Source organism: Netta rufina (genome assembly GCF_964035555.1).
Source record: "Netta rufina genome assembly, chromosome: 12".
NCBI classification, from domain to species: Eukaryota; Metazoa; Chordata; class Aves; order Anseriformes; family Anatidae; genus Netta; species Netta rufina.
Window position 1 is genome coordinate 19,892,770 of NC_140135.1, and position 26,509 is coordinate 19,919,278.

The following is a 26,509-nucleotide window of genomic DNA, read 5'->3' on the forward strand; positions in this document are numbered from 1 at the left end:
ATGTATTCAAGGCTGAAATACATACTAGTCAGAGGGCTTGGCCACTAAGCAGCTGGAAAAGCTTCATGAAAGGTTTAGCTGTGCTATTATATTTTGTAAAGAAACTTTAAAAAAAAAATATATCATAGCATCTAGGAGGTTAAATGTGGGGCATAGTGACTCATTGGGAAAGTATGTACAGCACAGAATATTGTCTTCTCTGCAGATCAAGCAAATTGTTAATACAGCAGAGAGGTATTTACGGTCCCAGCACTGCAAAGCAGGGTTGAAAGGGATTAAAGGGTTGGGATCTGAGCAGGATCAGGCCAGTGCACGTGTGAAGGCACGCGGGGCTGGCTGGAGCCAGGACCATGGCAGGAGCAGGCCCTGAACTCTGCTCTGCTCCCAGGCACAGAGCTCAGGAGCTGGAAAGGTTTTAGGGCCAGGGGGCATCTGCCTGGGATGTGATGGGGATGGTTGGTCCTCAGCCTCCTTCCATGGGTGCAGTGTGTTTCAGCTGCTTGGGGAATGTTTGGCCAACATGCCAGCAGAAACAGGCATCTTTGGTTCATCTGAATGAGACAAGACATTCACATCATTGGGGGAAACAAAATGATGAAAATTACTTTTTTTTTTTCTCCACATCATAGAATTTCAGTGCTGCAAAGAGCCCATTTTCTGGAAGAGTCCTGCTTTTCCAACCTTTTCTGTTGCCTACTACAGTATTACAAAGAAATCCACACCTGCCAAAGCAGCTACCATTGGATAAGAGCCCTGGAAACCCATAAGAGTGTTGCAGTGAACTCGTTTTATATGATGGGAAGCTCAAATGAAAAGAGATCATTAAGTGCCCAATGCCTGGAAGTACGATGGATGCTGTACAAGGCAAAGATGGTACGGAGATTTGTCCAGCTATGCTGGAGAAAAGACAGACAGTTTAAAAGCCAAAAAATAAAAATTGGACAAGAGATTCACAAAGTTTCTACCTTTGATTAAAAAAACTTGATTAAAAACTCTTTGGATCGACACTTGGTTTCTTTTCAGTTTTGCTCTATAGCTACAGACAAAAAAGGACCTTCAAGTTCAGTATTTTGTTCCTCTCCCTTGCAGGCAATTTCTTATGCCAATAACCAGGCCATTTTTTCCTTACTGTTGCTGGTTGTCCTGCGATCACTTGACACAGGTGGCACAGGGCAGGGCTGAGCAGTTCGCTGTTCAAAGGGGGCCTGCCAGGTGTGCTGCATCACCGTCCCTTGGACCGACGACAGATGGAGCTTCAGAGACCCCTCCAGTGGCACCAGCTACTGCTGACATCAGGGGGTTGGACACAAGGAGGTAACGACTCTGAGATGATCTCGTAACACAAGGTATTTAATTGAGATAGAAATGCAGTACATGTTGTATTTGCGTCATGCTGAAGGATGGTGTGGATTAGTTTTCTAACTAAAGCATAGAAAAGGCATGACTCCTATAAAAATATGGATTGAACTACAAACCAAACCAAAACTACCATTGAAGTTGTCAGTAGAATTGTACTAAAATCAGTAAATATGCACACACATGCACCTGCATGCACAAAATAGTATAAGGCTACAAGGTCTGATTTTCAGTGTTGGGGCAGCGAGGAGTGGCCTTCACGTAAAACTGAAGTGTATCAGCTTATTCCAGGACATTGTAAAGGAGCTTGTCAAATAATAACCGAGACCCACGTGTCTTTGTAAAGCAAACACATACAATTTTGTGTCTTTAATTTAAAATGAAAGCTGCAGCGTACCGGGCAGCGATCTCCTAATGGAGTATTTCTGCACACAGGAGATTGGCTCCTAAAGTCCAAGAATATCAAGGAGGAAAGTACACGAATTCCTATAACTTCTTTTATTTTTAATTCAGAAAGAGTCTCTTTGGCCACTTGTTCCAATTAGATGCTCTTGAATTCTTCAATGTAGAGGAAGGAGAAGAGAAAGAAAACTGCCAATGCTTGCAGTACTGGAACTGAGCCCTTGGGGTTCAGCTAAGGACAAGAATTCAGAGGCTTGAACACTTACCTGGAGTTTCAGACAAAATTATCCAGGCATGGAGCGTCTCATCCTCGGGTGCTGTCCTTGCAGTTCACCTCTTGCAAAATGGGACTGTGGCTTTCCTGACAGCAGAGGGGCTGGGGGCCCCCTCTCTATTTACTAGTGAGGAGACTGCCTCAAACCTCCTCCAATGCTGCAGTCTCAGTAGTGGCAGCAGAAATCCTGACACAGGATCAGACACACTACCTGATTCAACAACGCGATTTAACCCCAGAATTCACAGGGTTAATGTTCATTTTCAGGACCCACCAGTTCCTTAGAAGCAGGAGAGGTCTTTTGGTGTTTTTGCTGCCTTTCCTGGTAGCATGCTCCATTGCCTAATAAAACTCTCCTTGAAATTATAAAGTTTCTCTTAACATATAATCTAAATGCTCCCTGCTGTTTATTCTATCCCTGCTGACTAATGAGAAGGCCCAATATCTCATCTTATTAAAACATCTTTTCTTTTACTTGCAGGCAGTTTCAGCAATTTTCCCAGACTGAGCAAACTTATTTTTCTTAGCTCCCCTCTCAGGCATTACCTTGCATTGCTGGTGCTTGTCTGTGCATCTATTCCCTTTTTCTTGGTTCCCTTTAAAAGTACAGTGCAGCGCAATGAGAGCACATTTTGATGTCGATCACTCAGGATTTTTTTGCCCACTCCGTGCTGTCCTTTTCAATATGCATCTTATTTACATTACCATCATGTTGCTGGCCTCCATTACAGGAAAAAAAAAAAAAAAAGCAGATTGTATTGTAGACATCCATGAAACAGCCTTCCATGCTGAGAAGCCAGCAGCACCACTTGTGCTTTTACATATCCAAAGTTAGCTCTTTCTCTGCTTCTTCCTTCTCACCCCAGGCGGTGCCACCAGGCTGTGGTGGTGGGATGACACACACGGACTGCGATCGGTTCTGCTTCACAGCCTGAACCTTTTCTGCATTCCCAACTGCGAGAAGAGAAAAACAGAGGCTGGTATGAGAGATGTTCTCCTTTGTGGGTCAGCAGTAATGAAGCAATAGCAAGAGCTATTGAGATGACCACTGGCTCATTGGGGATGAGCTATTCCACTGCAAAGATCACTTTTCAATTTTAAAGCAGCAGACAAAGATCAGTGCCTGGATGAAAAAAAAATAATAATAAAAAGGCGATTTCAGCCCCACTTTGTACTTTGAAATGTGTTATGTGTCTGGTTCAATATAACCATTCTTTTGTCAGTGCCCACCAGCCACTTTGCAGAACAACAAGTCACCTCAGTGACTACCTTAGAGCAGCTTCTCGAGAAGCCGTGGCACCACCCAGGTGTCCTGGTGGAGCACCTGCAACTCCAGGAGGCCACAGGAGAGACTGCCTGGGTGCACACAGTCACGACAGAGGAGCTGCAGCCCCTTCACCCAGTGCCCAGGTATGTAGGGGGCCGCTGTGCTCACATCTTCCCTGCAGCACAGCCTTAATGAGAGAGAACATTAAAAAAAAAAAAAAAAAAAAAAAAAGGAAAGAAAAGAAAAACCCAGCAATGCTGCTTTCTGTCACTTTGCTCTGGCTACACTCATGTTCTTCTTCAGGAACAACACAGTTTAAACATTTATAATAAAATGTGGATTAAAATAGCTACATCCACAGCAGACGTCCAAGCTATGAACACACGAACACCACAGAATCCCTTTTACCTGTTCTTGTAAGATGCCTCTCTACAGATAAAGTGCCAGCTATTCTACAGTTCTCTTCTTAGTAAGTTTTTTGTTAATTTTTAAAAGAAAACATCAGATTTGGAAGGACACAAAAATAGTGAAAGGAAACAAAAATACTTTCTCACTTAAACATTTTTCCAGAATACACATAATAAAGAAATTCTCTGGATGCTCATGCTAGATCCAGCCTCTTAACCCAACTCAGCCTGTATTGGAGGCAGTATTACTTGCAGGATCAACACTGAACCTTTTCAATCATCACTTTTACAGATGCAATTGTGCTAAAAGGCATTTGCCACGTACTGTAAAAACTCAGTGCTTGGTTTCCTACATGCTGCATCTCCAGTATGGCTGGAGGCTGAACAACTCTTTGCGGTTCCAAGCTAAAATGAAACCATCCTCTGCATTTTGAAAGATGCATTTTACAGTTTTGACCAGCTAAACTTTCTGTGAGGCTTCACTGGTATTAAAAACTTTTTTTAAGTGTGAAAATTAAGCTTTCAATCATCTAAAAACTGAGCTTGTTCTTATGAAAACACCTGAGGTTTTAAGCCATTGTAACAGATATTCAAAACAAACAGTGCTGGTAATGGTGCACTTCAATAACAGTCAAAATACAACCAAGCAAAAAAATCTTAATTTTTGGAAGGCATTTCTGCACAAACTTCATGTTTCAGAATACCATTCACTTCTATAAGGTTTTAGTTTATGCATTAGCTTCACCACAGGTAAAATGATCTGCAGGTACTGTCAAATATCTTGGTGCTTGGTGGGATACAAAGAAAGGTACCAGCGTCAAATGAAATGCCTGGCTGGACATGCATGGACATCTCCGTGCAAATCGAAGCCATCCCTTGCAGCACACAAGTAGCAAGGAGGCCAAACATCTGGACAGGGATTCACATCCCACTGCTATCATGCCAGCATCGCTGCCCGGAGCACCTTTGCTGCCAGCAGTGCATCCCAGCACGCGATGCATCCCCTCTGCTCCACACACCAGCAGTGGGGTGGGATGGGCTGCCCCCAGTGAGTATTTGCTCCTCTCCTGGGCTGCACAGCACGCTACGTGCCCGCCTGGAGAGCTGGGACAGGGCACCAGGGCTGGAAGGGCTGCCTCACAAATCCCAGCCATGCAGGCGACATGGAACAGACCACCTAAACATCCTCCCCACCACCTTATTGAATGTCCCCCCGTGGTGGGGAAGGGGGCTCGGTGCCCTCCAGGCCCCCCCAGCTTACCAGTGAGGGAGCGGCACAGCCTGGGCTGCACGTCGGGGCTGCCCTGCGCCGGGGAGGAGTCCTCCTTCTGTGATTAAGGAAGAAAAGTACTTTAATGCATTTATGAAGATTGCTAGCAAGTCTGTTAATGACACTCATGCTTCATAAACAAGCCATTTGCAATCCCCAAGGACTCCGTTTCCATTTGTTTTCCTTTTGCCAAGAAAAACAAAAAGAACTATTTCTAAAAATAGACCGAATACATGGCAGGCATCGCTGAGGGGAAATATTTACAGACGCCGATGTGGTTCAGGTTGGTGGGAGAGGCCTGAGCTCTCCACAAGCACAATGCAGTGGGTGCCAGCGGAAAAAAGCCGACCTGGGGCAAGGGGGCTGCAGGCAAGGACAGGGAAATGTCCCTGCCCATGGCCAGGACAGGGACATTTCCCACCCTGGCTGCAGAGCCAGGAGGCAGGTAGCGAGCTTGCCGATCCCCACCCTTCAGAAAAAAATCAGGGAGCATAATGCTGCCCAAATTCAACCCTCCTCTAAACAGGGAGTAAGTCTCTTACGCAGCTGTGATTTGGCACCCAGGTCCAGAAAGCCAGACTGCCAAATAACTCTGGACACCTCCCAACCTGATTTTCTGTTTTGTTTCCTTTCGCTTTCCTCCCTCCCTTAACGAGGGACCGGATGCCCTCCATCCATTGTGTGCAGTTTTATTGACCATTTTAATAACAATGCCTCCCAGGCTCCGCAGCAGCAGCCTGGCTCCCTGGAAAGCCATTCCCAGGGGCATTTAATGCTTCTCAGAGCATGCTCCATGAAAGGGCTCCGACATAATTACCAAAGGCAGTATGTCATTTACGCACACGGCTCACGGGCAGCTCCAAATAAGCTCTTTCTGGGGGAGTGCACTTGCGTTTTGGCAGAAGAAAAGAGAGCGAAGTTGCCTGGCTACAGGTGCAAGGATTTTCTGGGTCCTCCATGGTAAATAAAAGCTATCCTGGGTCTCAGAAACCACAGTGCCAGGGTACTTTATGTTGGATCCTTGCCTAAAACAAGGCAAGCCCAAAATACACGCAGCGTTTAGAGCCAACATGATGCACAGCCACAGGAAGCAGTAGCCTTCAGGAGGAATTTTGTCCTTAGGCGGAGGAAAGCGAACTTTCTGCTGGAAATAGATAGTCTTGGAGTTAATCCTCTGGGCTGCGATTCAGATCTGAAGTCACCTCTTAGCCTTGCCAACATTTTTGTGCCTGGTGTAAAGCATCTGATCTGCGCCCGTGGCCCAGGAGGGATACGGGCTGTGTGTTTCTGCTTTCTTGTCCCTGCCTAACCTATTATTCCCTGAGCAAACCCTCCTGGGCAGGGGTTCCCAACACAGCCCAGGGCCACCCTGCACGCCTGTGGAACCGCAAGGCAGATGCCTACAGCACAGCAGCCACCCAGGCTACAAACAGAGGGGATTTGAGCTGGCTGCAGCCAGCACTGATGCTGGTGAGCCCTCCAAAACTGGGCATGAGACAGGATGGATGTCTCCTCTCCTCTGGTTCCTCCACGGTCTGGCAGAGCCACAGGCCTATGAAAGGATTCACTTCCCTATACACCTTATTTTTTTGATGACTGGTACAGGAGGAAGACAAACCAGGATCTAATAAACTATGAGATTAATCTAATTGAGTTACAACAGCTTCATAATTTAATAGCAAAAGACCAATCAACTCCACTAAAAGAGGAAAAGCCCAACATGCTGACAGCCACCGAGCAGGAAAAGCAGTGCTTCTATTGAGCCAAAGGCATTTTTTAATTATTCACTCTGCTCCTGACATGTAACTGACTGAACACATCGCAAAAGCTTTTTATTTCGTGTAGGCTGGGAAGGAAAGACGGCTCCCACGTTTCACCAGCACCGGAGGCTTGCAGTGGTCCTTTGCTTGGAGTTCGGTTCCTGATTTCCAGGTCGGTTTGCAAACACAGTTGTAATGCTCCCATCTTGTGGTCAAATGCAGAACAGAAAAACGCGTGGCGTGAGGGTGGGTATTTTTTCTTGCTGACTCAAAGCCTGTAAGGCCAAACCCTTCCCTCTGGGATTACAAAAGATGGAGCATGAGACAGTGAGAGCCTCTCAAACACTAAGCACCTAGATTTTGCACTCACAGCTATTTTAAACAGGAAAGTGCCACTTGCTCATCAGCTTGGCATGAAACACTAAATCTGAGTGGCTTAATTTTTTCCAATATAAAATGTAAAATACTTAGCTGCTTTTAATGGGCTAGAATTTACTTGTTATCATAGCGTTCCTTCATCCTGCTGGCAAAATCCAGCGTGGCAATCTCTTCTCCTGCAGTGGGAAGCAGCAGCATTCACACACCTCCCCACTTCGTGTTGATATTCTGAGGCTCTGAATATTTTCCCTTCACTTTGGGGGACGGTCTTGCTTCTATCCACTTGCATATTGCCCCGGGGAGCAGCCAGTGAAAGGCCAGTTCCAAGCATCCAGAGAAACAGGACAAAGTCTTCCCAAAGGTGCTGGATGTCCCACCAAATGCACTGTGTTACTGCTGGGAGCAGCAGACGGCAGGAGTGCAGGAGCACAAGGGTTAACAATCAAATGTCCTTAAAGAATGAAACGTGCTCAAAATCAGCGCGAGTTTGATGTTGTTCTTTTGAAGTTTAATTATACCAAATGTTCTACAGGAACATGCCATGTTCTTCCCTATCTATTTTGAATTGTAAGTACCAATCAGCATGTAAATGATCAAATTAAATCTTTTAAGTTGTTTGCAAGAGCCGGAACACCTTTCTGTGAATGAAGGGCTGAGAAGCAGCAGCATTTGGTGCAGTACAGCAGCTCTCGGTGGGCTCCTCAGTGACTGGCATTTGAATAAAGAAATCAGAATGGAATAAAGCCTGCGGCAGCCCCGAGTTCTTGTGCTGTCGTGGAAAATTACTATCTAAATAAAGAAAGATAAAGTACCTCTTTTTAAAAGGTCATTCTGCTCTCCTTAGTGATGGAGTCCCAGAGAAGTCAGTGAAATTTAGGGATGGCTCAGCAGCTACTGCTGCTGATCTGGGGAGCTGGGGGCAAGTTACAGGGAGATTAGGTGTGCTTCCTCCAGAGTAAGAGTTGCAGAGGGATGGAGCAAGCCAGAGACTGAGTCTACTCCTTGTGTGCCATTCGTGGACCATTCTGTCTTTCCACAGGGAAATCCTTGCCCAGTTTCTTCCACCAATTTCCAGAGAAACCAGCAGAGAAACCATGAGCAGCCCTCACCACTCACAGACATTGCATTTACCTCGTTTCTCCATGAACTGACAGGGACCTGTGCCAGTGAATTTGGACTGCAAATGGTTCTCCCAGGAATCCAGCATGCCACACTTTCTTCTATTTTACTTTCTTCAAATCTGCCCAGAACCCAGAGCTGCTTTTAAAAACAAAAACCTCACCTCCAAAATAAATAAAAAAGCTCACAATAATGTTTCTGTCCTTTCAAAAGAGTTGTGGGGGGAATAAAAACACCAAAGAGTTTCAAATGTTTGCAGAACATCTGGACCTCTGACAATGGGTGCTCCGAGCTGGAATTGGTATGTTTCTTTTTCCCTACTCACAGGAATTGAATTTAGGATTGAGATGAACTTTTTGGTATTTTTTAAAGATGGGATTTTTCTTGGAAAGGAAATATTTCCAGCAAGAAAGAGTGCTCTTTCTAGCACTTGTGATACCTGCTGTCCCCGTTCCCACTGGAGAAAACAGCCTGTGCATTGCCCCATGGCCACGGGTGTCCCCACTCTCTCTTACCTCCCTCCTGGAGCTGGCCCCATCACTTCCAACCGTGTCTGCCCGCAGGCTCCTGCGCTGCAGGATCAGGATCTCCTTGGCCTGCTCCGTGGGCTCTGTCTCTCCAGGCAGCCTGTGCCTGCTGTACGCTGGGCCCTGCATCACACCAGAGACCGCCTGTGAGCACGGGATGCCCTGAAACAGCACCCAGCAGAGGCTGGCCATGCAGGAATAAGTGCAAACAGCGGGTGGGTGTTCATCTTTCATAAAATCATAGAATCATTAAGGTTGGAAAGACCTCTAAGATCATCTATTTCAACCTACCACCAATATTGCCCACTAAACCATGTCCTAAGTACCACATCTACTTTAAACACCCCTCCTCCGGGGGACTCCCAGCCTGTAGGGAGCCAGAAGCTGTTGAGGCAGCTGGATGTGCTAACCTGCTGCCTGAAGATCCCCATGCTCCTCCTTTCGTGCTTTTGGTGCTGGGTACTGATGCCTAAAATACTTCATGAAATTATAGGCTGACTGGGTGAACCTTTCAAGAGCTGTCATGCTGCAAACAGAAATGTGCCACTGACTTGGAAACTGGATCTGGCTTCATACAGCCAACTATTCTCTGCTCACAAAGACACATCATTAGTAATTATGTAAATATTCATAACATCTGCGCGGGCTGTTCGGATAACTGAGATAACTTTTGTTATTGGACATCTAAAATACAGATGGAGGGAAGAGTTATACCGTTCTCCTTATTCGGTACAGGTTCCTTGCCAATATCTCCTGTATATTTTCCAGGACATCCGGATTCAGGGCATCCTCTGACTTTTTGTCTGTTATGACAGTCCTGTCGCTGTTGCTGCAAAGAAACCCAGAGCACCTTATTTCAGAAGATGCACAGCAGTGCAGCCCCAAAGCCCAGCAGCTCTGTCAGAGCCCTCATAAGAAAAAAAAAAATAAAATAAGATTTCTTCTTTTGAGAAACCTCAATAATTCTTAGTTCTGATTCTTGCCCCGAGAGCCAGCATACGGCAGGAGGAGGATAAATCCTGCCTGCTGGCTTTCCCAAGCAGGGGCACGGCCTTACTGTAAACTTTGTGACTCGTGCAGCTGGCCAGGGAGCACTTACAGCAAGGACGGGTGAGACGGTGCGTGACCCAGCTGCCCGGCTTCTGCCAGCTCGATGGCATGCTTCCGCTCCAGCTTTTCGTAGAGAAGCACGATACTGGATTTTGGCTGGTCATACTCTCGAAGCAGGATCTTCTGCAGGTATTTGCTGTTGAGATACTCGAGCCTGTTTGAGGACAAAGCAAGACATTCTTAGCCTTGTCCCCCCTACTCCCCAGAACTGCTATGCCTCTGAGCAAGCCAGCATGCTCAGGGTCCCTGATTGCCCCATATTCTATTATATTTCATTACCTGCTTTCCAGAAACCAATGGCCCAAGAGGCCAGGACCTATTTATTTCTGTACATGAGCTAAGATATTAAAACATCTTCAAATAATGTAAGAACTCCCCAAAGTGCCAAATTTATTATGAAGGCTAGTAAGGGCTATAAGTACACGCAGTAGCCCCAAGGGATACGGCAGGACTTAGTGTTTTAAACACTTCCAGATTCCCTCTTGAGCTGTTTCCTCTCACTTTCTGCTCAAATGCAGCATGAGGTTTGGAAAAGACCTAGCTGTTATCAAACATGGTCTGGCTGCTGTTAGCTGCACACAAACCTATGTGCAAGGAGCCAGTACACTCAGCAGCAGCAGCGCTTCCCATACCCTCTAGTGGCACTTCCAAGAAAATACCTGTCAGCTGCCTTGATCTGAACCCGTATCATCATGAAGTTTGCTGCATCTGTGTGTCTGCACAGCCAGGAATTCAACCAGGTATATTGTTATTAGCATATTTTAAGCTATTCATATTTTTATAAATAATAACAATTTCTCCTATGCGGACAACCTACCAGAACTCAATGAAAACTGCTACAGAAAGCAGCAGAGATGGTCTGTAATTTGTCAGCTTGCAACAAGCAGCTGCCTCTCCAAGTGCTGCAAGCTCCTACCCGTGCTGCTAAGAGTGCAGGCACTGGGCCGACAGGAGTCTTTTCAGGGCAAAGAACAACATGCAACCTGCAAGCAAGGGGAGAGGCTTTGCTCTGCTCAGCACTGGTGCCCTGACAGCCTGCTCTCACCTTGCTGCAGATGGAAAAGCTGCCCCCTTCCATCTGTGTTGTGCCACGAGGATGAACGAGGCTCAGCTGCCCACAGAGCAAGCTTACGGAATGGGAACCAGACTCATTTTTTTCTACGCATGTACCCAGTTGTATTTTGGCAAATCCTTACTTGTCTTTCCAGTAATACTGTCCCCAGTGTCCAGATATATCTTCTATGCCAGCCAGCAAATGATCCAGGAACTAAACAGAAGAGAGGATTTTGCTGTACACAGCTTGCATGTATTGCATACGTGATGAACTCAGTCAGCAAACATCAAAAGCCAGCAGACAAAACGGGGGACGGTTTTAGCTAGGTACACAGCTCTGGCAAACAAGAAGAGGGGCTGTCGGCTCAATTCCCCATTCAGCCCTACACGTGTATCCCTTGGTTCTGGAGTACAATGAGTAATTTGGCTGCTTTCTTTCAGGCCTGTGCAAGCAAAGACTAATCGCTGAGGGACATGGATCTGTTCTTTATGATACATACAGGTTGGCTAATGGCTGGCATGTCCCGCCTAGTGGGCCTTGATAAGCAGGAGATGTTCACGCCGCATGTTTTGAGGACAATTTGTCTCAGGAGAACAGTGTCTTCAGGATATAGATGTAGATAACACACAAATGAATGCTCCACTTGAATAACAAACACTGCCTTCTCCCAAGCACTTCCCACTAAATAAAGTCATTGACCACATCGTGCCTTACAGAAAAACATTATTTTATTTTTAATTATATTAAAAATCCCAAGCAGGCTGATTTTCCACCATGAAGTTAAATCTCTAACTTCTCAAATTGTCCTCCCTCCTACTGGCATCTGTAACCTGCAAGAGTTCACCACTGCTCAAAGCCCCTTCACTTGGGTACCAATGCTCCCAGAACTTCCTTCACCTCTAATTCTTAGAAATTGATTTTTTTTTTGTGGGGTTAGAGGCAGAACAGTTCTCTTGTCTGCTGTGGTAGAGTGCTGCACAGGTTTACAGCCCTCACTATCCGTGGCTATACGGTTGGAGGAGTGATGGACAAAGCCCCCACCCACCAGGGCTCCTGCCAGCGCTGGATGGTAGCTCCTGGGCAGGCTGGTGGGAAGGGGCCCTGACCGTCTGGGCTGAGAAATTTGAGGACAAAAGCTGCTTCTGGCTCCCTGCATGCCTGCTTTCCAACTATCGGTATTGTTACCTTGTCTGCTTAGCTTAATTGGTACATAGCCATTTTCTGCTCACATTTCCCAATAAACACATTTTCAGAGATGATTTACTATTCAGTCACTAACAAAAGAAGAAAGTATTCTCTGTTCATTATAGGAACAGCCTCTTCAGCCTATTGAACTATTCTGTTCACCTCAGACAAAGCCCTGTAATACAATCTAATTGTGATGATGGCAAACATTTTATAAATGTCCTCAGACCTAATATCTTTACTTCTAGCTACCCAAAAAAAAGAAGACAAAAACATTCCTAAAGGAGCCGTGCTTATGGAAGTGTGACTGGGCATAAACAACCAGATTCAGAAGCTCTCTGTAACTAGAAAGGCCAACGCCTGGATGGCAAGAGCAAGGTGAACCAAACAGCACCTTTAGGCTTTGGTGACTTCAGATTTCAGCCCTGAAAGCACCCAAATCTCATTTTTCCTTTCCCCTTTTCTGAACAAGGTTAGAGCACAAGTTTTTGGCAAGTGATCATCTTTTCCTGTCAAGTTTGTGCATCACCTAGTACAATGCCTGACCGAGTCCGTCAGTGCTTGCTATTCCAATGCAAATAATAGCAACCCATGGCAAGAAAGCTGCATAGGACTTCAAACCTGGAAAGGGACTGACCTGCAGAGGATTCAGGTAAAATCAACAGGAGTGTGCAGAGCTGTAGAGCCCCAGGAGCTGCATTTCAGAAGGACCACGTGCTGTCAGCAAAGCATGCAGGAAAGCCCTAGCCGTGTGCTGACGGATGCCTCACTTACCCGGATGTGGATCTGCTCTCCCACCGTGGGAGCACTCTCTCTTTTCCTCTTGACATGCAACAGGTCAACGAGAGGGCGGATGGTCATCCCCTGCAGCAAAACCACAAAACCAAAAATCAGGCTGTCTTCACACAGTGCTTGCTCTGCTTCTTTTGGAGCAAATTCACAGGCATGGACGTGAACCACAGCTACCCCAGCCACTGCAGCAGGAATAACTTGGTTGTCAGACCAAGGCCCGCTGCTCAAGCTAGCACCTCTCCTCTGCTCTGCTTTACAGGCAGGATACTACCTGTGATACTTTGACAACACTGGAAACTCTTACCCCAACTGCAAGCCACACAGCTGGCTTGCTTGCAGAGAGCTCTAGAGGTAGCTCGTCAACGGGAACTCGTGTGCAGGCTTTGGGATGTGTAGGCAGAGAGGGGAAGCGCTCCCCACTCCTCATCTGGCCTCTGGCATCTCAAAGACACAAAGACTCGACCAGTAATTTCAAGGTCAAGCCTGCAGACTTCCAGATGGAAAGCCAGAAACGGTGATAGCCCTGGGTACCTCACAGCACACAGCCTCCACCAGCGTTTGCCCAGCCCGGAGGGGGTGATGTCTGCTAACTTTCTGAGCATTACATGTCACAGATCGTTACTCCAATGATCTTTGACTGTCAGCCAGTGGCTAAGTCTACTAATCAAAGTATCCACCTGGTGGGAAGGGTCAAGGGAAGAGTCTTAATGTCCTTTCAGCCTCGTGAGAGAATTTCTAAAATGCTGCTGTGATGCATTTCTTAGTCTGGCTTCCATACGAAATTACTTTTCTAGGACATGTTTACAGCAAAAATGATGGAGTGGTTGATGTTTATGACTTCTGAATGTCACAAATGTTGGCACAGAGGAGAGTTGAACACATTTTTAATTGCAAAAACAATTAATGTGTCATTTTAATAGCTAATAGCAATAAAAAATGCATAATTATTCAGAGTAAATAACATAAAACTCACAAATTCAGAAACAAAAGATATTAAAAAAATTAAGTAGAGCCTATGCAGTTTGGTCTCTTGCCTTCAGTGGATAATTAGCTGCATTTGCATTCATCTTAAAGTAGCACTTCAGAGATTTATGCCCAGGACTCCCAGATTCAGAAACACCTACACACCTGCATTCCTTTGGCCCTTCCTCGCCTTGGCAGAATTACAGGAATCTCGCATGTCACTGCAAGCCACCAGACCATGACATGCCCATAGGTCCCCTGTGACCTCCTCCACCCACTGGGGGTAATTCGCCTAGAGTGCATCCCACGATGCTGACAGCTCTATCACAGCTCACACAAAGTTTTTCTATCAGCAGTGATCCAGTAGCTAATGAGTAAGCACGGTCAGCAAAAAAAAAAAAGGGGAAAAAATAAATAATAATAATAATAATAATAATAATAATAAAAAAAAAAAACAGACTTCCCAGTTATCATATTTGCTAACAATTTCACCAAAGAGGTCAGAGGCCAATAGGCTGAGAGAGTGAGCTTTAAATGGAGAACACAGTATTTAATCTTTAAACCACGCTGAAAGGCAGAACAACGAGGGCCTCCTGTGACATTCCAGATGAGCCCACAGCTCCTAGGAGGACTTTCGGGTCCAAGCAGCGCACATCCAGGCCTGCCTGGAAGCACTGAGGAACTGACAACTGCTCAGTCAGCCTTCCCAAAATCATTAACCAGGCCTGTGGTGGGAAGAACCTCATGCAACTGAGCTAGAAAGACCAAAATAGCCATGTTTCCTGGGCTATATAAAGCACCGACAGACCCATGTATGGACAAGCCCAAGCACTGGCTGTTGGTCTGTACGGCACAAGGCTTTTCAGACAGCATGGTCAGCATTTCCAAGAAAATGAAGTGGCTTCTGAAGCTGCAGGACTCATTTATAAATCTGCCTTTCTGGTGGTTCACCATAATACCTGCATCTGTATTTTTTGCTTATGTTTTCTATGCTGGGCTGCAGCAATATCTTTCTGGCTCGGCTTTTGAGCAGGTTTACTCCCCCGTCCTGTAATTCTTGTGGTGGCCTCGGCGGCCCAACACTGCGGGTACCTGGAGCCCGCGCCGAGCCTGCCTTAGCAGGGGCTGTGCCCCCGCTGAATGGCTGCGGGTCAAGGGGTCGCCCCGCTGCCACGAACCCGCGGGGGACCCTGTTTAACTCTCACCCTTTAGCACGGAGATGACATCACCAGTCGAGCTTTGAGGTTACACAAAGGCCCTTTCCCGGTCCTGGGAAGGATTTTCCGAGGGCTCTGCAGAATGGAGCTGCTGCCTTAGAACAACCTTTGTCTGAGGCTCAAGAGCGTCTCTGCATGAGCGGACGTGCCTAGTGACCGTATCTTTTCAATTTCTGACCCACATTTGCATCTTAAAACTTGTCACCCTCCACCTAACCGCGCTCCCCCCACCCCCTGGCCCCTGCTCTCCCCTTTCAGCCCGCAGCGGAGCCCTGCGAGCCGGGCCCAGTGCAGCTGCCCTGCGGCACCCTGCTCCCAGCCCATGGGCACGTCACACTTGTGAGGATTTTTTTGGCTCGTGATGTGGATTAGGAGGACGTGGGGAAGCCCTGAGACAACCCCAGCACAAACACGACCCCCTCTGCATTGCTCAGGAGCCCAACACCCACGCTCAGGGGGCCGAGCAGAAGGGGCTCGGTGCGGCGGGGCGATGCTCGGCAGCTGTCGCCCTGACCCGACACCTCCTGCAGGCCCAGCAGCTGCTCCAGGGCAGGCGAAGGGGCTCGGGGTGTGAGGGGGGCGGCAGGAGGGCGGCCCCGCTCAGCACCCTGCTCAGCATCACATGCCTGACCCCGCTCGCTTCGGGACCAGACGACCCCAATTTTTTCCGCTGCATCCTCATTTGGACATGACGGCATTTAAGTGGTGAAGTGAAAGAGGTTATTTCAGGGAAACCCTTGCAGCAGCCTGGGAGTTGGAGGCCTGCTCCTGGGCTCAGGCCAGCGGGAGGCCCCGCGGAGCTGTGCCACCGCCAGGTGTCAGGGTGATGCCGAGCGCAGCCCCAAGGAGAGCACAACACCCACCGCCTTCCACCGGGACCCAACGGGATCCGCCAAACAAAGCCACCACAGCACTGCTGGCAGAGCCGCAGAAATGCATTCACAGGGTAATCCCAGCACAGAGGAGTTTTGATAGGAACTTCTGCACGCTTGCGTTGGGACCCCGTTAGCAAGATGAGGTTCCCTCGTTAGCAAAACTTGTTCCCTCTTCGAGATCCAGCAGACCCAAAGCAGCAACTGCTGTGCAAAAACGTTGGTGCAAGAGGGAGGTTTCTGTGCGAGAATCACTGCTGTGATTCTGCAATATGACTGAAGAATTGCTACAGCCAAAAGAGAAAGCAGAAAGCAACATGGCTTAATGCTCAGTTAAAAAAAAAAAAAAAAAAAAAAAAAAAAAAGAGAGAGAGAGAGAGGCAAATAAATCATATGTGTTATGACTTCATTTACTTTTGATTTTCCTGGCTTTTATAACAAGAAACACACCCAAATTTTTTTTCCAGTGGAAGAGATAGCACAATCCCCTTCCTGCTGAATCATCATAAAATAACTACAGATTATCCATTAGCTTGTGCATCAGATCTAATAGCTTAGTACTGGTTATTCATCTGAAAAAAAAAAAAAATATATATATATATATATCATGCTCATTCTCTACATCTGCAAAGAAATCTCTCATTCCTTTGGACTGAACATTTTTACCTGTACAAACACGGTGAAGAGGATGACAACAGTAGTTGCTGCAATGAAGAGCTTCTTTCTGTGAAAGTCAGGAAGCAAGAAAACCAAAGAGAAACAAATGGCTCCGCGGAGACCCCCATACGCTATAATGAATTGGTCTTTGCTGGTGACAGTGTTCACATGAAACCTGTTCACGAAGAAGGTCAGTACAAGAACCCCTGAAAAACAGGAAAGAAGACGGCAACACATCAAACGAAAAGAGCAAACAGATATCTATCTCATAAATATATCTAATATATTGATTATCTCAAACTCACAATTGTAAGATATATTCTGCAGTGGAACATCACTGAACTGGTAAACACTGATGGCTGGGACTTGGCCAGGGCCAAGGGGGTGTATTCCCAAGAATTCCACAAAGCCCCTGGAGCAGGGCTTTTCTTCCAGCCCCAGACATTTTTGATTTGGGGGAATACAACAGATACCAGTGACTGGTGACAGGTTGGGGGACTATAAAATTTAATCAGGTCATCTTGTAGTAAATTTTCTTTTTCCCCCTCAGCCTCGTGCTTATCACAGTCCACCTGGAAAACTGGAGTTTCCTTCAGGAGGACTCTGAACTCTGCAAAGGATTTTTAGTATTATCCTAGTGACTGCGGATGCCCAGAGCATACCATTTACTGACAAAAATAAAAAATACATATACAAAAAAAAAATTAAGCCTGCATTAATGTTCTTTCTTCACAAATTTTTCTCTCAAAGACTTATGCTGTTCAATTTTAAACTGTGTAAGGTGACACAGCGATTGATGTAATTCAAAGTCGCTTGCAAATACACAAACAGATTCATAAAGGTACAAAAAGTCTGGCCTTAAATCTATAAGCCGTGATCTTAATACAAACTGGTATGACAAACATTTTATTTCCTGAAGATTAATAGCCATTTTGAGAACTGGTGACACAGACTGTCATTGCCTGTTGCTAGGAATTAGCAGGACCCACATCACTATTGCTCCTCTAGAGGGTGTTTGTAAAGCATCCTTGAAGAAATAAACTTCAAAAGTAGCGTACGCACAATGTACTAATCAAACATCTTCCCACACATGTTCAACTAAAAATAACCAACATGATTGCAGAAGAAAACAAAAACCTGTGGATGTTCAGAAATAGTGAGCTCAATGAAGTGAGCCTCACAGCACCTTCCTGCACCCAGAGCACCATGGCATGGGTGCCCAAAGAGCTCCTGGGGACAGATTTGGTTACAAGGGGTTTTGCAGCTTCTAGCTCAAGCAAATGCTCTACTCTGCACCAAAAAGCTCTGAACTAAATCCAGAGGGACTACAGCACAACTTACACCCTCAGCCCAGTACTGTCAACCCCAAAGTACCGGATTCCTGTGGGAGGAATCTGTAGGGTCTGGGCCTGCGCCATGAGCACATCCAGATCTGCTGCAGCTCAGATGGGCTGAGCAGGTCCCACCTCGGCCACCACCTCCAAGGCAGGAGCTTCAAGCCCAGCCCCAACCACTTCTGCCCAGCTCTCACCCACCCCATGCACTGATGCCCCTCACGCAGAGCACGACATTGCTGTGGGGACCCACATTCTGGGTCAGATATGCAGGATGATTGTGCAATGAGAAAAAAAAAAATCAAAATAATTCAGAACTTCTTTTCATCTAAGCCATCTAGTTTAAAAAAAAAAATCATAAAAGATTTGAATGTATGCACATTTCCAAGTGCATTTACAGTGCACAGTTATTAAAACAAACCTTGGCATGTATTAACAGCTAGTAAAACACATTCTGCTGTGTCTTGCTAATCATGGTTTATCCTATTTAAGCAATTTCTTGAAGTGTCTATCAAATTTGAGTTCAAGTAAATTGCCATTCTGCTTGACTCAGTGGTTTGTAAACATAAATCCCATTGAATGCTTTGTAGATATTGAATTCTTTGCCAAAATTCTTTTGCTCTGTTGTATCTGCAGATATTGTTAATATATAAAAACATTCATAAATGAGGATAGAAAAGGAAGAAGATGGCAACATATTGGTGTCATGGAGTTCATCTCTATCATCTTTTCCTTTCAAAAAAACATTTGTACAATATTAAACGGTATTATATTTCATTACATTACATTATAAAATGAGATCCCAGAGTACTCTGGCACCAGGACTCATGTTTTCACTGTAACTGATCTCAAGAAGATATCTTTAGCCACAATTATCAGTGAAGTGGTATTGCCTTCTGTGGATATGTCCACACTCTTCCTTCTATTATCTGTTGGCTATCTATCTACTATTAAAAACCAGATGAGACACGGTCCTGGGCATCCTGCTCTAGCTGACCCTGGTTGAGCAGGGGGAGAGAACCAAAGAGGGACAATGGTAATTGCTGAGTCTGTAGCACACCTTGGAAAGCTCAGTTTAAATGCTTTGGAGCCCAGCTCCAAAACTGTTTCACGGTATAATTATCCTGCTAACAGTTTTTCCCACAGAGGAACAAGCAGGCACTGAGGTGTTGGGTCTTGGCATTTTCTTCCCATGTCACAACATGCAGATTTGTTCTTATAAGTAATCACTGCCAGCACCACTCAAAAAAAAAAAAAAATCTGGATGGGTGTTATGACAACTCACTATAGCTACTTATATTCCTAAACATGGCATCTAAAATTGTATTTACACAAGTATCCTCACGTTTTCTCCTATTACCTCCATTTTAGGTCCCAGCTCTTATCTAAGCAGAAATAAGCTATGTAAAGCAGAATAGCATCTCCAGGGACAGCTGTCTGATGGCTCCAACAGTTTTCCATTTAAGGACACTGCTGTACACAGAAGTTGTTATGAATTAAATCCCTTAAATCCCTGCAATTCGGAATATGCAGTCAGAGGCCCCAGGGTTTTACACAGCTCTTTGATCCCAGGCTCTGCACTTACACCCTTTCTCCTATTGTGAAGATACCAAGGGACTAAGCCACACTGAAATGGAAGAGGAGATCGTGGTAATCAAAGAAGGGTCTAGGACAGATGTATCAATAAACTAGATATGATAATTTCTTTTTAGCACCAGTGCTGTCTGTGGTGGTTGCACAGGGTAGGAAATTGCTGTAAGGGGCATGGCTTGCTTTTGAGCCAGACAGCAGTTCTGGAGGAGGAGAAACGTCAGCTGGGGCAGCCCTTTCCAGTCCTTGGATTCACATCTGTAATAACCATACACACAGGGAAACAGCAGAGGATGATGTTGGGAGCAGAAGCACTCTCCCATTTCACAGAATTATATGTTTCACTCAAACAACCACCAAAAAAAGCATGATTTCACCATACCTAGTGCTCTCCAAACGAGACAGAAAATGACAGTGAAGCAAATATATGGCCAGTTCCACTCATGATTTTCTCCAATGGTGGAAACTCCAAGAAAGATGAAGATGAGGGTGTCACTAACGCTGCTCCACATCTTCATGAAGTACTTGACTGTGGTGTGGGACTTCAGAGAGATGTTGGCCTCCACGTAACGTTTCATGCCCATGGCGCAAGCAATGATGCTGAGAAAATGAAACAAATTTTTCTTCATCAGTGCAGAAAACTGACACGTTGACATTTAAGAAAAAAATAAAAATGGCTTATCCAGTGTCAGATGTTTGCATCAGTAGTGATCCACTTCCTACATCAGCCCACTGATGTCAGCAGGACCACCAGGACAGCAGGATACTAGATGGGTTGACCAGACTGCCTGAATCTGGTTTTTAACAGATAAACAACTCAATCTGCATTTATCATAGCCACACTGCAATACTTCCAGTTCAGTACACCCAACACTTCCCACCACCACACAGCTTTAGCGCTCTGACTGTGCCAGTCTCTCACCACCTGGGCCGAAGAGTTTCATTCATAGGAGCTATTTCTCCTGGATGGGAAAAAGATGTCTGAGGGGAAGGGAGACTGTTTTTTCTTGGTATGAGAAATGCGTAAATAGGACTCCTTTGAGTTTGTTTGCTGTCTGGTCACTACAGCAGACTCTTCTAGGATTCAGAATCACAGAGCAGCTCGAATGCTGCACTCCTGCACCCAGGGGAAAAAAACTAGCCTAAAGCTGGAGAAACTCAAGCACAAGACATACCTCACGCTGCCTAATCCCAAACCCATCCGGAGCTGCAATGCACATTCTATGGGCACAGCAAGCCATCCCCTCCATCCAAACAAAACCCAACAAAATGCTCAAGCAGTAAAAATAAAAATCTTAATGAACACTCATCAGGCTGCACAATGAGCCAAGAAACGGCTTCCAAGAGCACTGCTGTGTTTCTGAGCAAATTAGAGAGTGTCGCTATAGTGGGAACATTCAACTTCCTCGTGTATCGCATAGCCAAGGTCACTTCAGAAGTGTGCTCCACCAATTAAAACTTCTGCCTTGCAATTTTTCATGGTTAATTGGTTCTTCAAGTTACAGGGTACATGTGGTTAGCCTAATTCATCAGCTTTTCAAATCAATACGTATTCAGGCCAGCAGTCTTGGAAGGTCAGAACAATTGAGTGCTGAGAGAGTCAAAGCTCCATTTTTTATATTTTAGCCCCGACAGAAACATTTTGTTTCAAATGTTGGACCGACAATGGCAAGATGGATTTACATCTCTGAGATCTGATTTCTGCTGGTGTTTGGAAGGTCATCCACAGAGTTTTACTGACTGAAACCTCCTTTCACAGGGGATTTCATGGTAACTGCTGTCCTGCTTCAGCTCAGGTATCAAAATGAACTAATCAAAGTCTCCACGTCTTTGCTGATGAGGAAAGTTTTCATCTGGTTGTGGTTTTGTAACCTGCATGAAATCACAGACCCTGATTGCCTTCTCCACAGCTCTTTATTTCAGGAAGACAGAGCCGGCCACCGTGTTGCTGCTCCCAATTTGCACGGCTGCTAACAAGAGCAGAATAAGGGACACTTTCTTCTGGCTCATCGGTGAATCACTAATGCAGCACCACTGCCATAACCGCATATATTGTTGGAGCAAGGCAAAAGGAATGAACAACAGCTACATTCACTTCTGCTCTACTTAAACCACTAAGAAAATCAGTGATAATATTATGGAAAAACACTTATCTGATATTTGGTTGGAAAAACAAACAAGACATTACAATTAAAAAAAAAGACTTTTTCAAATGAAGATGGACTTCCACCCACTGTGAGTTACTGATTCCTTGGCTTGGCATTCAAACAAATGAAAACAACAAACACATAAACATTTCTGTTTACTCATCTTAAAATAATTATTTGTTTTTCCTCATTGCCATTAAAAAAAAGATACATTTTTCAAAGGAGAAAGAAATATTTGTTTTTTTCCACGAACAACACTGGTGTTGATGGAAAGGACTTGCAGTAAAGACACAGGATACAAAAGGTCAGCTTCAGAAAAGCCACGATGTTTTTACTGGGGAAAAGATCCCATTTTACTCAGCAGCCTGACAAAACATTCAAATCCCTGTTTCAACTAGTGTTTAAGTTCCTTCATCTATTAAGAAAATGTACCAATACTTAAAAATATTCTGAAATCGGTCTTTTTGATTTCAGACTGACCCACTTTGCCTCAAGCACAAGTTAAATAAAAGAATTCTTCAGTTCCAGTAACTGCCTCAATAAATAGCGAATAAAATAGTTCCAACTAGGAACTAAGAAGTCCAACAAGTATTTATGGCCACCAACTTCCAGAGCCGTGTTTTGAAAGTGTTTTACGGAGGAAAAAAAAAAAAAAAAAAAAGGAAGAAAAAAAAAAAGATATGGGTCCAGATTAGATTCACAAAGAAAGAAGAAATTTGACCTATTCTCTCACAGCTTCAAAGGTGGACACTGCCACTAGGATGAGGAGAAAAAATATATATATTTCAAACTAAAAAACATTTGCAGAACTGCTTAGCAGATTGGGTTACATTCACTTTTCTTCTTTTTTTCTTTTTTTTTTTTTTTTAGACTATGTAGAATTTATTATTTTTGGCAATCAAATTATTGTCAAAGAAACATTTGGTTTCTTTGAAAGGTCTGTTTCTTATAATACAGAATTCCCTGGTCAGAAATGAATGTATTGTTTAAAAATCAAGATATATAAAAGAGGCATTTATAATTTGCCAATTATAAGAGCAGTAGTGCAGGTATCGGCTGCCTTTGCAATTGCTTTGCTTTAGAAACAATACATTATTCAAAAGAATAGAAAATGGGTTCCATAATGGGTACAGAAGATTGTGATTGATAGGAGGAGACACCATTAGGATTGAATGTTTTCTGCTCCACGATGATTATGCAGCATTATATTTATTTCACTGTTCTGTCTTTTGCTCCTATAAATAGGCTTTCTCTTACCTATTCCCAGAGCTAGACTTGTTGTCAGTAATGCCAGAATATTGCTCACATCAACTATTCAAGGAAACAAAATCTGCAAGGTATAGGAATAGTTTAAATCCAAAGGAGCATCATTGGTTTTAAAATAGATCTCCCAGATACTCCTGTCTCTATTTTTTAGCCTTTTTTTTTTTTTTAATCTTATCATCAGATTTACAGTTGTTTACAACGTAGCTATCAGTGGAGTCTAAGTGCACTTTATACTCTTTAGGGAAATATTAAATGGTTGGTTGTGATCCTCAGCAGCAGCTAACTTAGTTTAGGCAGTAGAACCAAATGCAACAAATATCAGCCCACAGGTATCAGGACTGAATCACTTGTGCTGTATTTTTCATCTGTCTCTGCTTTCCAAGGTGGGATTTCTTCAACCATTAGGACTAGTAGATCCATTTTTTCTCAGCACCAGCTCTGCAGGTGAAATTCACAGCGAGACAGTAAGCACAGCGTTCAATTATCAGTGTATGGAACTGACTGTGCTATAATACATTGCAAGCAGTTTTGGTTTAGCACCTTTGAAACGCTGATCTCTGCCAAATTTGGCTGAAATTGGTCAGAGGATTTCAAACATTACTAGAGACAGAGAGGTGATGGACAGGCCCAACTGAACTTTCTGTTCGCTGTCACAGACAGATTTCCAGCTAAGCAAACTTACTTTAAAAATTTCTGATGCTTTTCAGCAAGTATAACCAAAAAACTTCCCTGGAGAAACGAGGTGCTAGGACATACTTACGCCACGATTCCAGAGAGGTGAAACATTTCCGCAGTGAGATAGGAGAGATAACTGTACAGGAAGACAAAGAGCGGCTCAATTACACGGATGTCCTTGGTAAATCGTGTGGTAAAGGCGGCCGTCATCCCGAAGGTAAGACCTACTAAAACTCCTCCAATCCCAACCACAAAGAATTTTCCAACTCCAGCAAAAACATCCACAGTCTTGATGGCTGGCATTTCACAGAACGAGCGAAATAACTTGTAGAGCACCTGGGTGAGAAAGGAAAGAGAAAAACATCCATTAGCAAAGTGTTCAACAGCCCGACAGGATGGTGCCGTAGCACTTGCATGCATTTCTGCCTGCAGACACGAGCCAGGTGCTCAGCTCTGCTGCACTGAAGGGTGCCAACAACCACCCAACAACCTGAGGCCAGAGAATAGGACCATGTCTTCTGCTAGAAGAGGTTGTTGAAGCCTTTTCCCCTCGTGGAGGAAGGCTTACCACGGTCACTGCATCATTCAGGAGCGACTCGCCGAAGACCAAAATATGCAGCTTTTCGTTGACGTGTATCTCCTCAAACACAGCCAGCACTGCCACCGGGTCCACCGCAGCGATCAGGCTGCCGAACAGGAGGTTATGGAGCAAGGAGACGTCCTGCAGGTGGAAGGCCCTCACTTGGCAGATGCCATAGAGCGAGAAGCCAATCCCAAACACGTTCCATATCGTCCCCACCACCGCGTACAGGAGGATGGTGCCGATGTTCTCAAAAAAGGGACGGCTGGGCATGAAGTACCCTGCGTCCAGGACGATGGGTGGCAGCAGGTAGAGGAAGAAGATGTCACTGTCCATAACGGGTGGCGACTTGTCATTTAAGCCGTAGATGATGCCTCCCATGATGAGTCCTACAAATATCAGTAAACAGCTCTCTGGGACGACGGAAGGCAGCTTGCTGTAGAGATGAAAGCCTGCAAGGGGATGAAGAGAAAAATTCCATATTATCTCAGCAGCCAAACTGGCCAAAGAGCACCAGCTCCTCAGTGGGGTGAGGAAGCTTCCTAACTTCCCTCCTTCTGCAGGCTGCACTTTGGAATCATAACAAAAGATGTGCATAATTACGGTAAAATTGCCCAATCAGAAACTGGCTCAAAAATCTGAAAGATTGCTGGAAATACCGAACTTTCTGAATTTATTATTGGTTCAGACTGCAGTTCAACATAGCATAACATTAGAGATGTATTTTTGGTAACACACAAACATTAAAAAAAAATCTGCATAAAAAAAGTCTGAGATAATTTATGATGTAATCTAGCTAGCATGCCAACTAAGCACGAAGAACAGAAATAGTAACTGCTAATTTTAAACACAATACAGATCCCATACATCCAAAAAGATCAAAAAAAGGAATCTCATAAATTATAAATAGTACCAGTTTTCACATCGCATAATAATTAGCACAGATCTAATGGTAACATTGGTTTATTATTTTTTTTTTTTTTTTTTTTCCAATCAGGCCAGCCTTGTGCAACACCCAGTGTTAGAGAGAAATCCTGACAAACACCAGAAATACTCAAGGTGGGTTTATATTAAAAGAAAGAAATCAAACAAACCAAACTAGAATAGAAATAAATAAATAAGTAAATATCTGTGATTATTGCTATTTCTTCACATGTATTGACAGAATTGAAACCTCATCACATAATGTGCAGAATAGCAAAGGGAAGAGACCGTTTCCATCTGAAAGTAATTCTGATCTAAACAAATCTCAGAGATATTTTCTTTCTGAGGAAAAAATAAAAGGAAAAGGTGGTAAAATAACCTATATACTGGTAATTTCACAGAAGCAATCACAATTTCGGGGGGGGGGGGGGGGGGGGGGATAAAAGGTATATAAATTCCCCTTTCCTATGGCAAGTTCTGCAGATGAATGCAGGTCTGCTTGCCTTATGCATTTCATTTGACTTTATCTGGCTCATGGAAATATTACAGCAGCTAAAAGTGTTCCCTGAAGGGCACAGTGGCTGCTTCCAAGTCAGATTATCACCACGCACATAGGTACATTTGTACAACTTAGGTCTCAGCAAAAGTCTGACGTACAAGATGTGCCTCCTTAGGACTTGGCGTGTTACCTCCAGCTCCAAGATCACCTGTTTCTCTCCCATTCCAGACAGCCTTGAGCTCAGGAGATGAAGCACAGCTGGTCCCTTTTCCTCCTGGTCCTACTCACTGAGGGGATTTGAGGAAGGACCGACACGTCCCTGCCCCACTGCTGTCCCCAGGCCACCCCGCAGAGCAGGTGAGGCACCGCTCCTCACCCTCCCGAGATGCCTTACCTATTTTGGCCAAGGATGCAAGCATGATCCAGAGCGTGATTTCAAAGGGGACTTGGACATGTTGGTAATCCAGAGAGAAGAAGGCGTGCTCCGAGGATTCATTGCCCTGGGCTTCCTCAGCAGCCCAGCTCCCATTCTCCGCTGCTAGAGAGCCCTGCTGGGCTCTGACCCGGGCGGCCTGCAGGAAGGAGGAGAGCAAGGGCCCGGCCAGGACAGCAGCTGCAGCTCTGCACCCTGGCCTCTGCCTCTCCATTTGCCCTTGAAGCCGCCCGCTGCGTGGGTTTGGCCACAGACTGCTGCTCCCGGCCGCTGGCTCCCGCTCTTGATGCTGCATGCGTCCTCCGGAGCCAGCCAGCGCGGGTGGCTGTGGAAAAGAGTGACGGCTCAGCCTCTCACCACCCCTCTGCCCTGCTGGGAGCCCCCCTGAGGATCGCACCCCCCGATACCACGTGCCCACACGGGCAAAGGCTCCCCCTCCGGATGCCTCGCG

At 45.2% G+C, this 26,509-nt stretch overlaps 1 protein-coding gene across 1 annotated transcript; it reads right to left on the reverse strand.

Annotated features, from left to right (window-relative positions):
- Positions 1-2,849: 2,849 nt before the first annotated feature.
- LOC311213666 (sodium/hydrogen exchanger 2-like) lies at positions 2,850-26,272 on the reverse strand (the record flags this gene model as incomplete). Its single annotated transcript, XM_084293814.1, has 12 exons — positions 2,850-2,986; positions 4,968-5,034; positions 8,749-8,883; positions 9,475-9,589; positions 9,860-10,024; positions 11,067-11,137; positions 12,884-12,973; positions 16,620-16,816; positions 19,917-20,134; positions 23,708-23,958; positions 24,191-24,654; positions 26,020-26,272. 12 exons carry the CDS (start codon positions 26,270-26,272, stop codon positions 2,850-2,852), a joined length of 2,163 nt encoding a protein of 720 aa, XP_084149940.1.
- Positions 26,273-26,509: the final 237 nt, after the last annotated feature.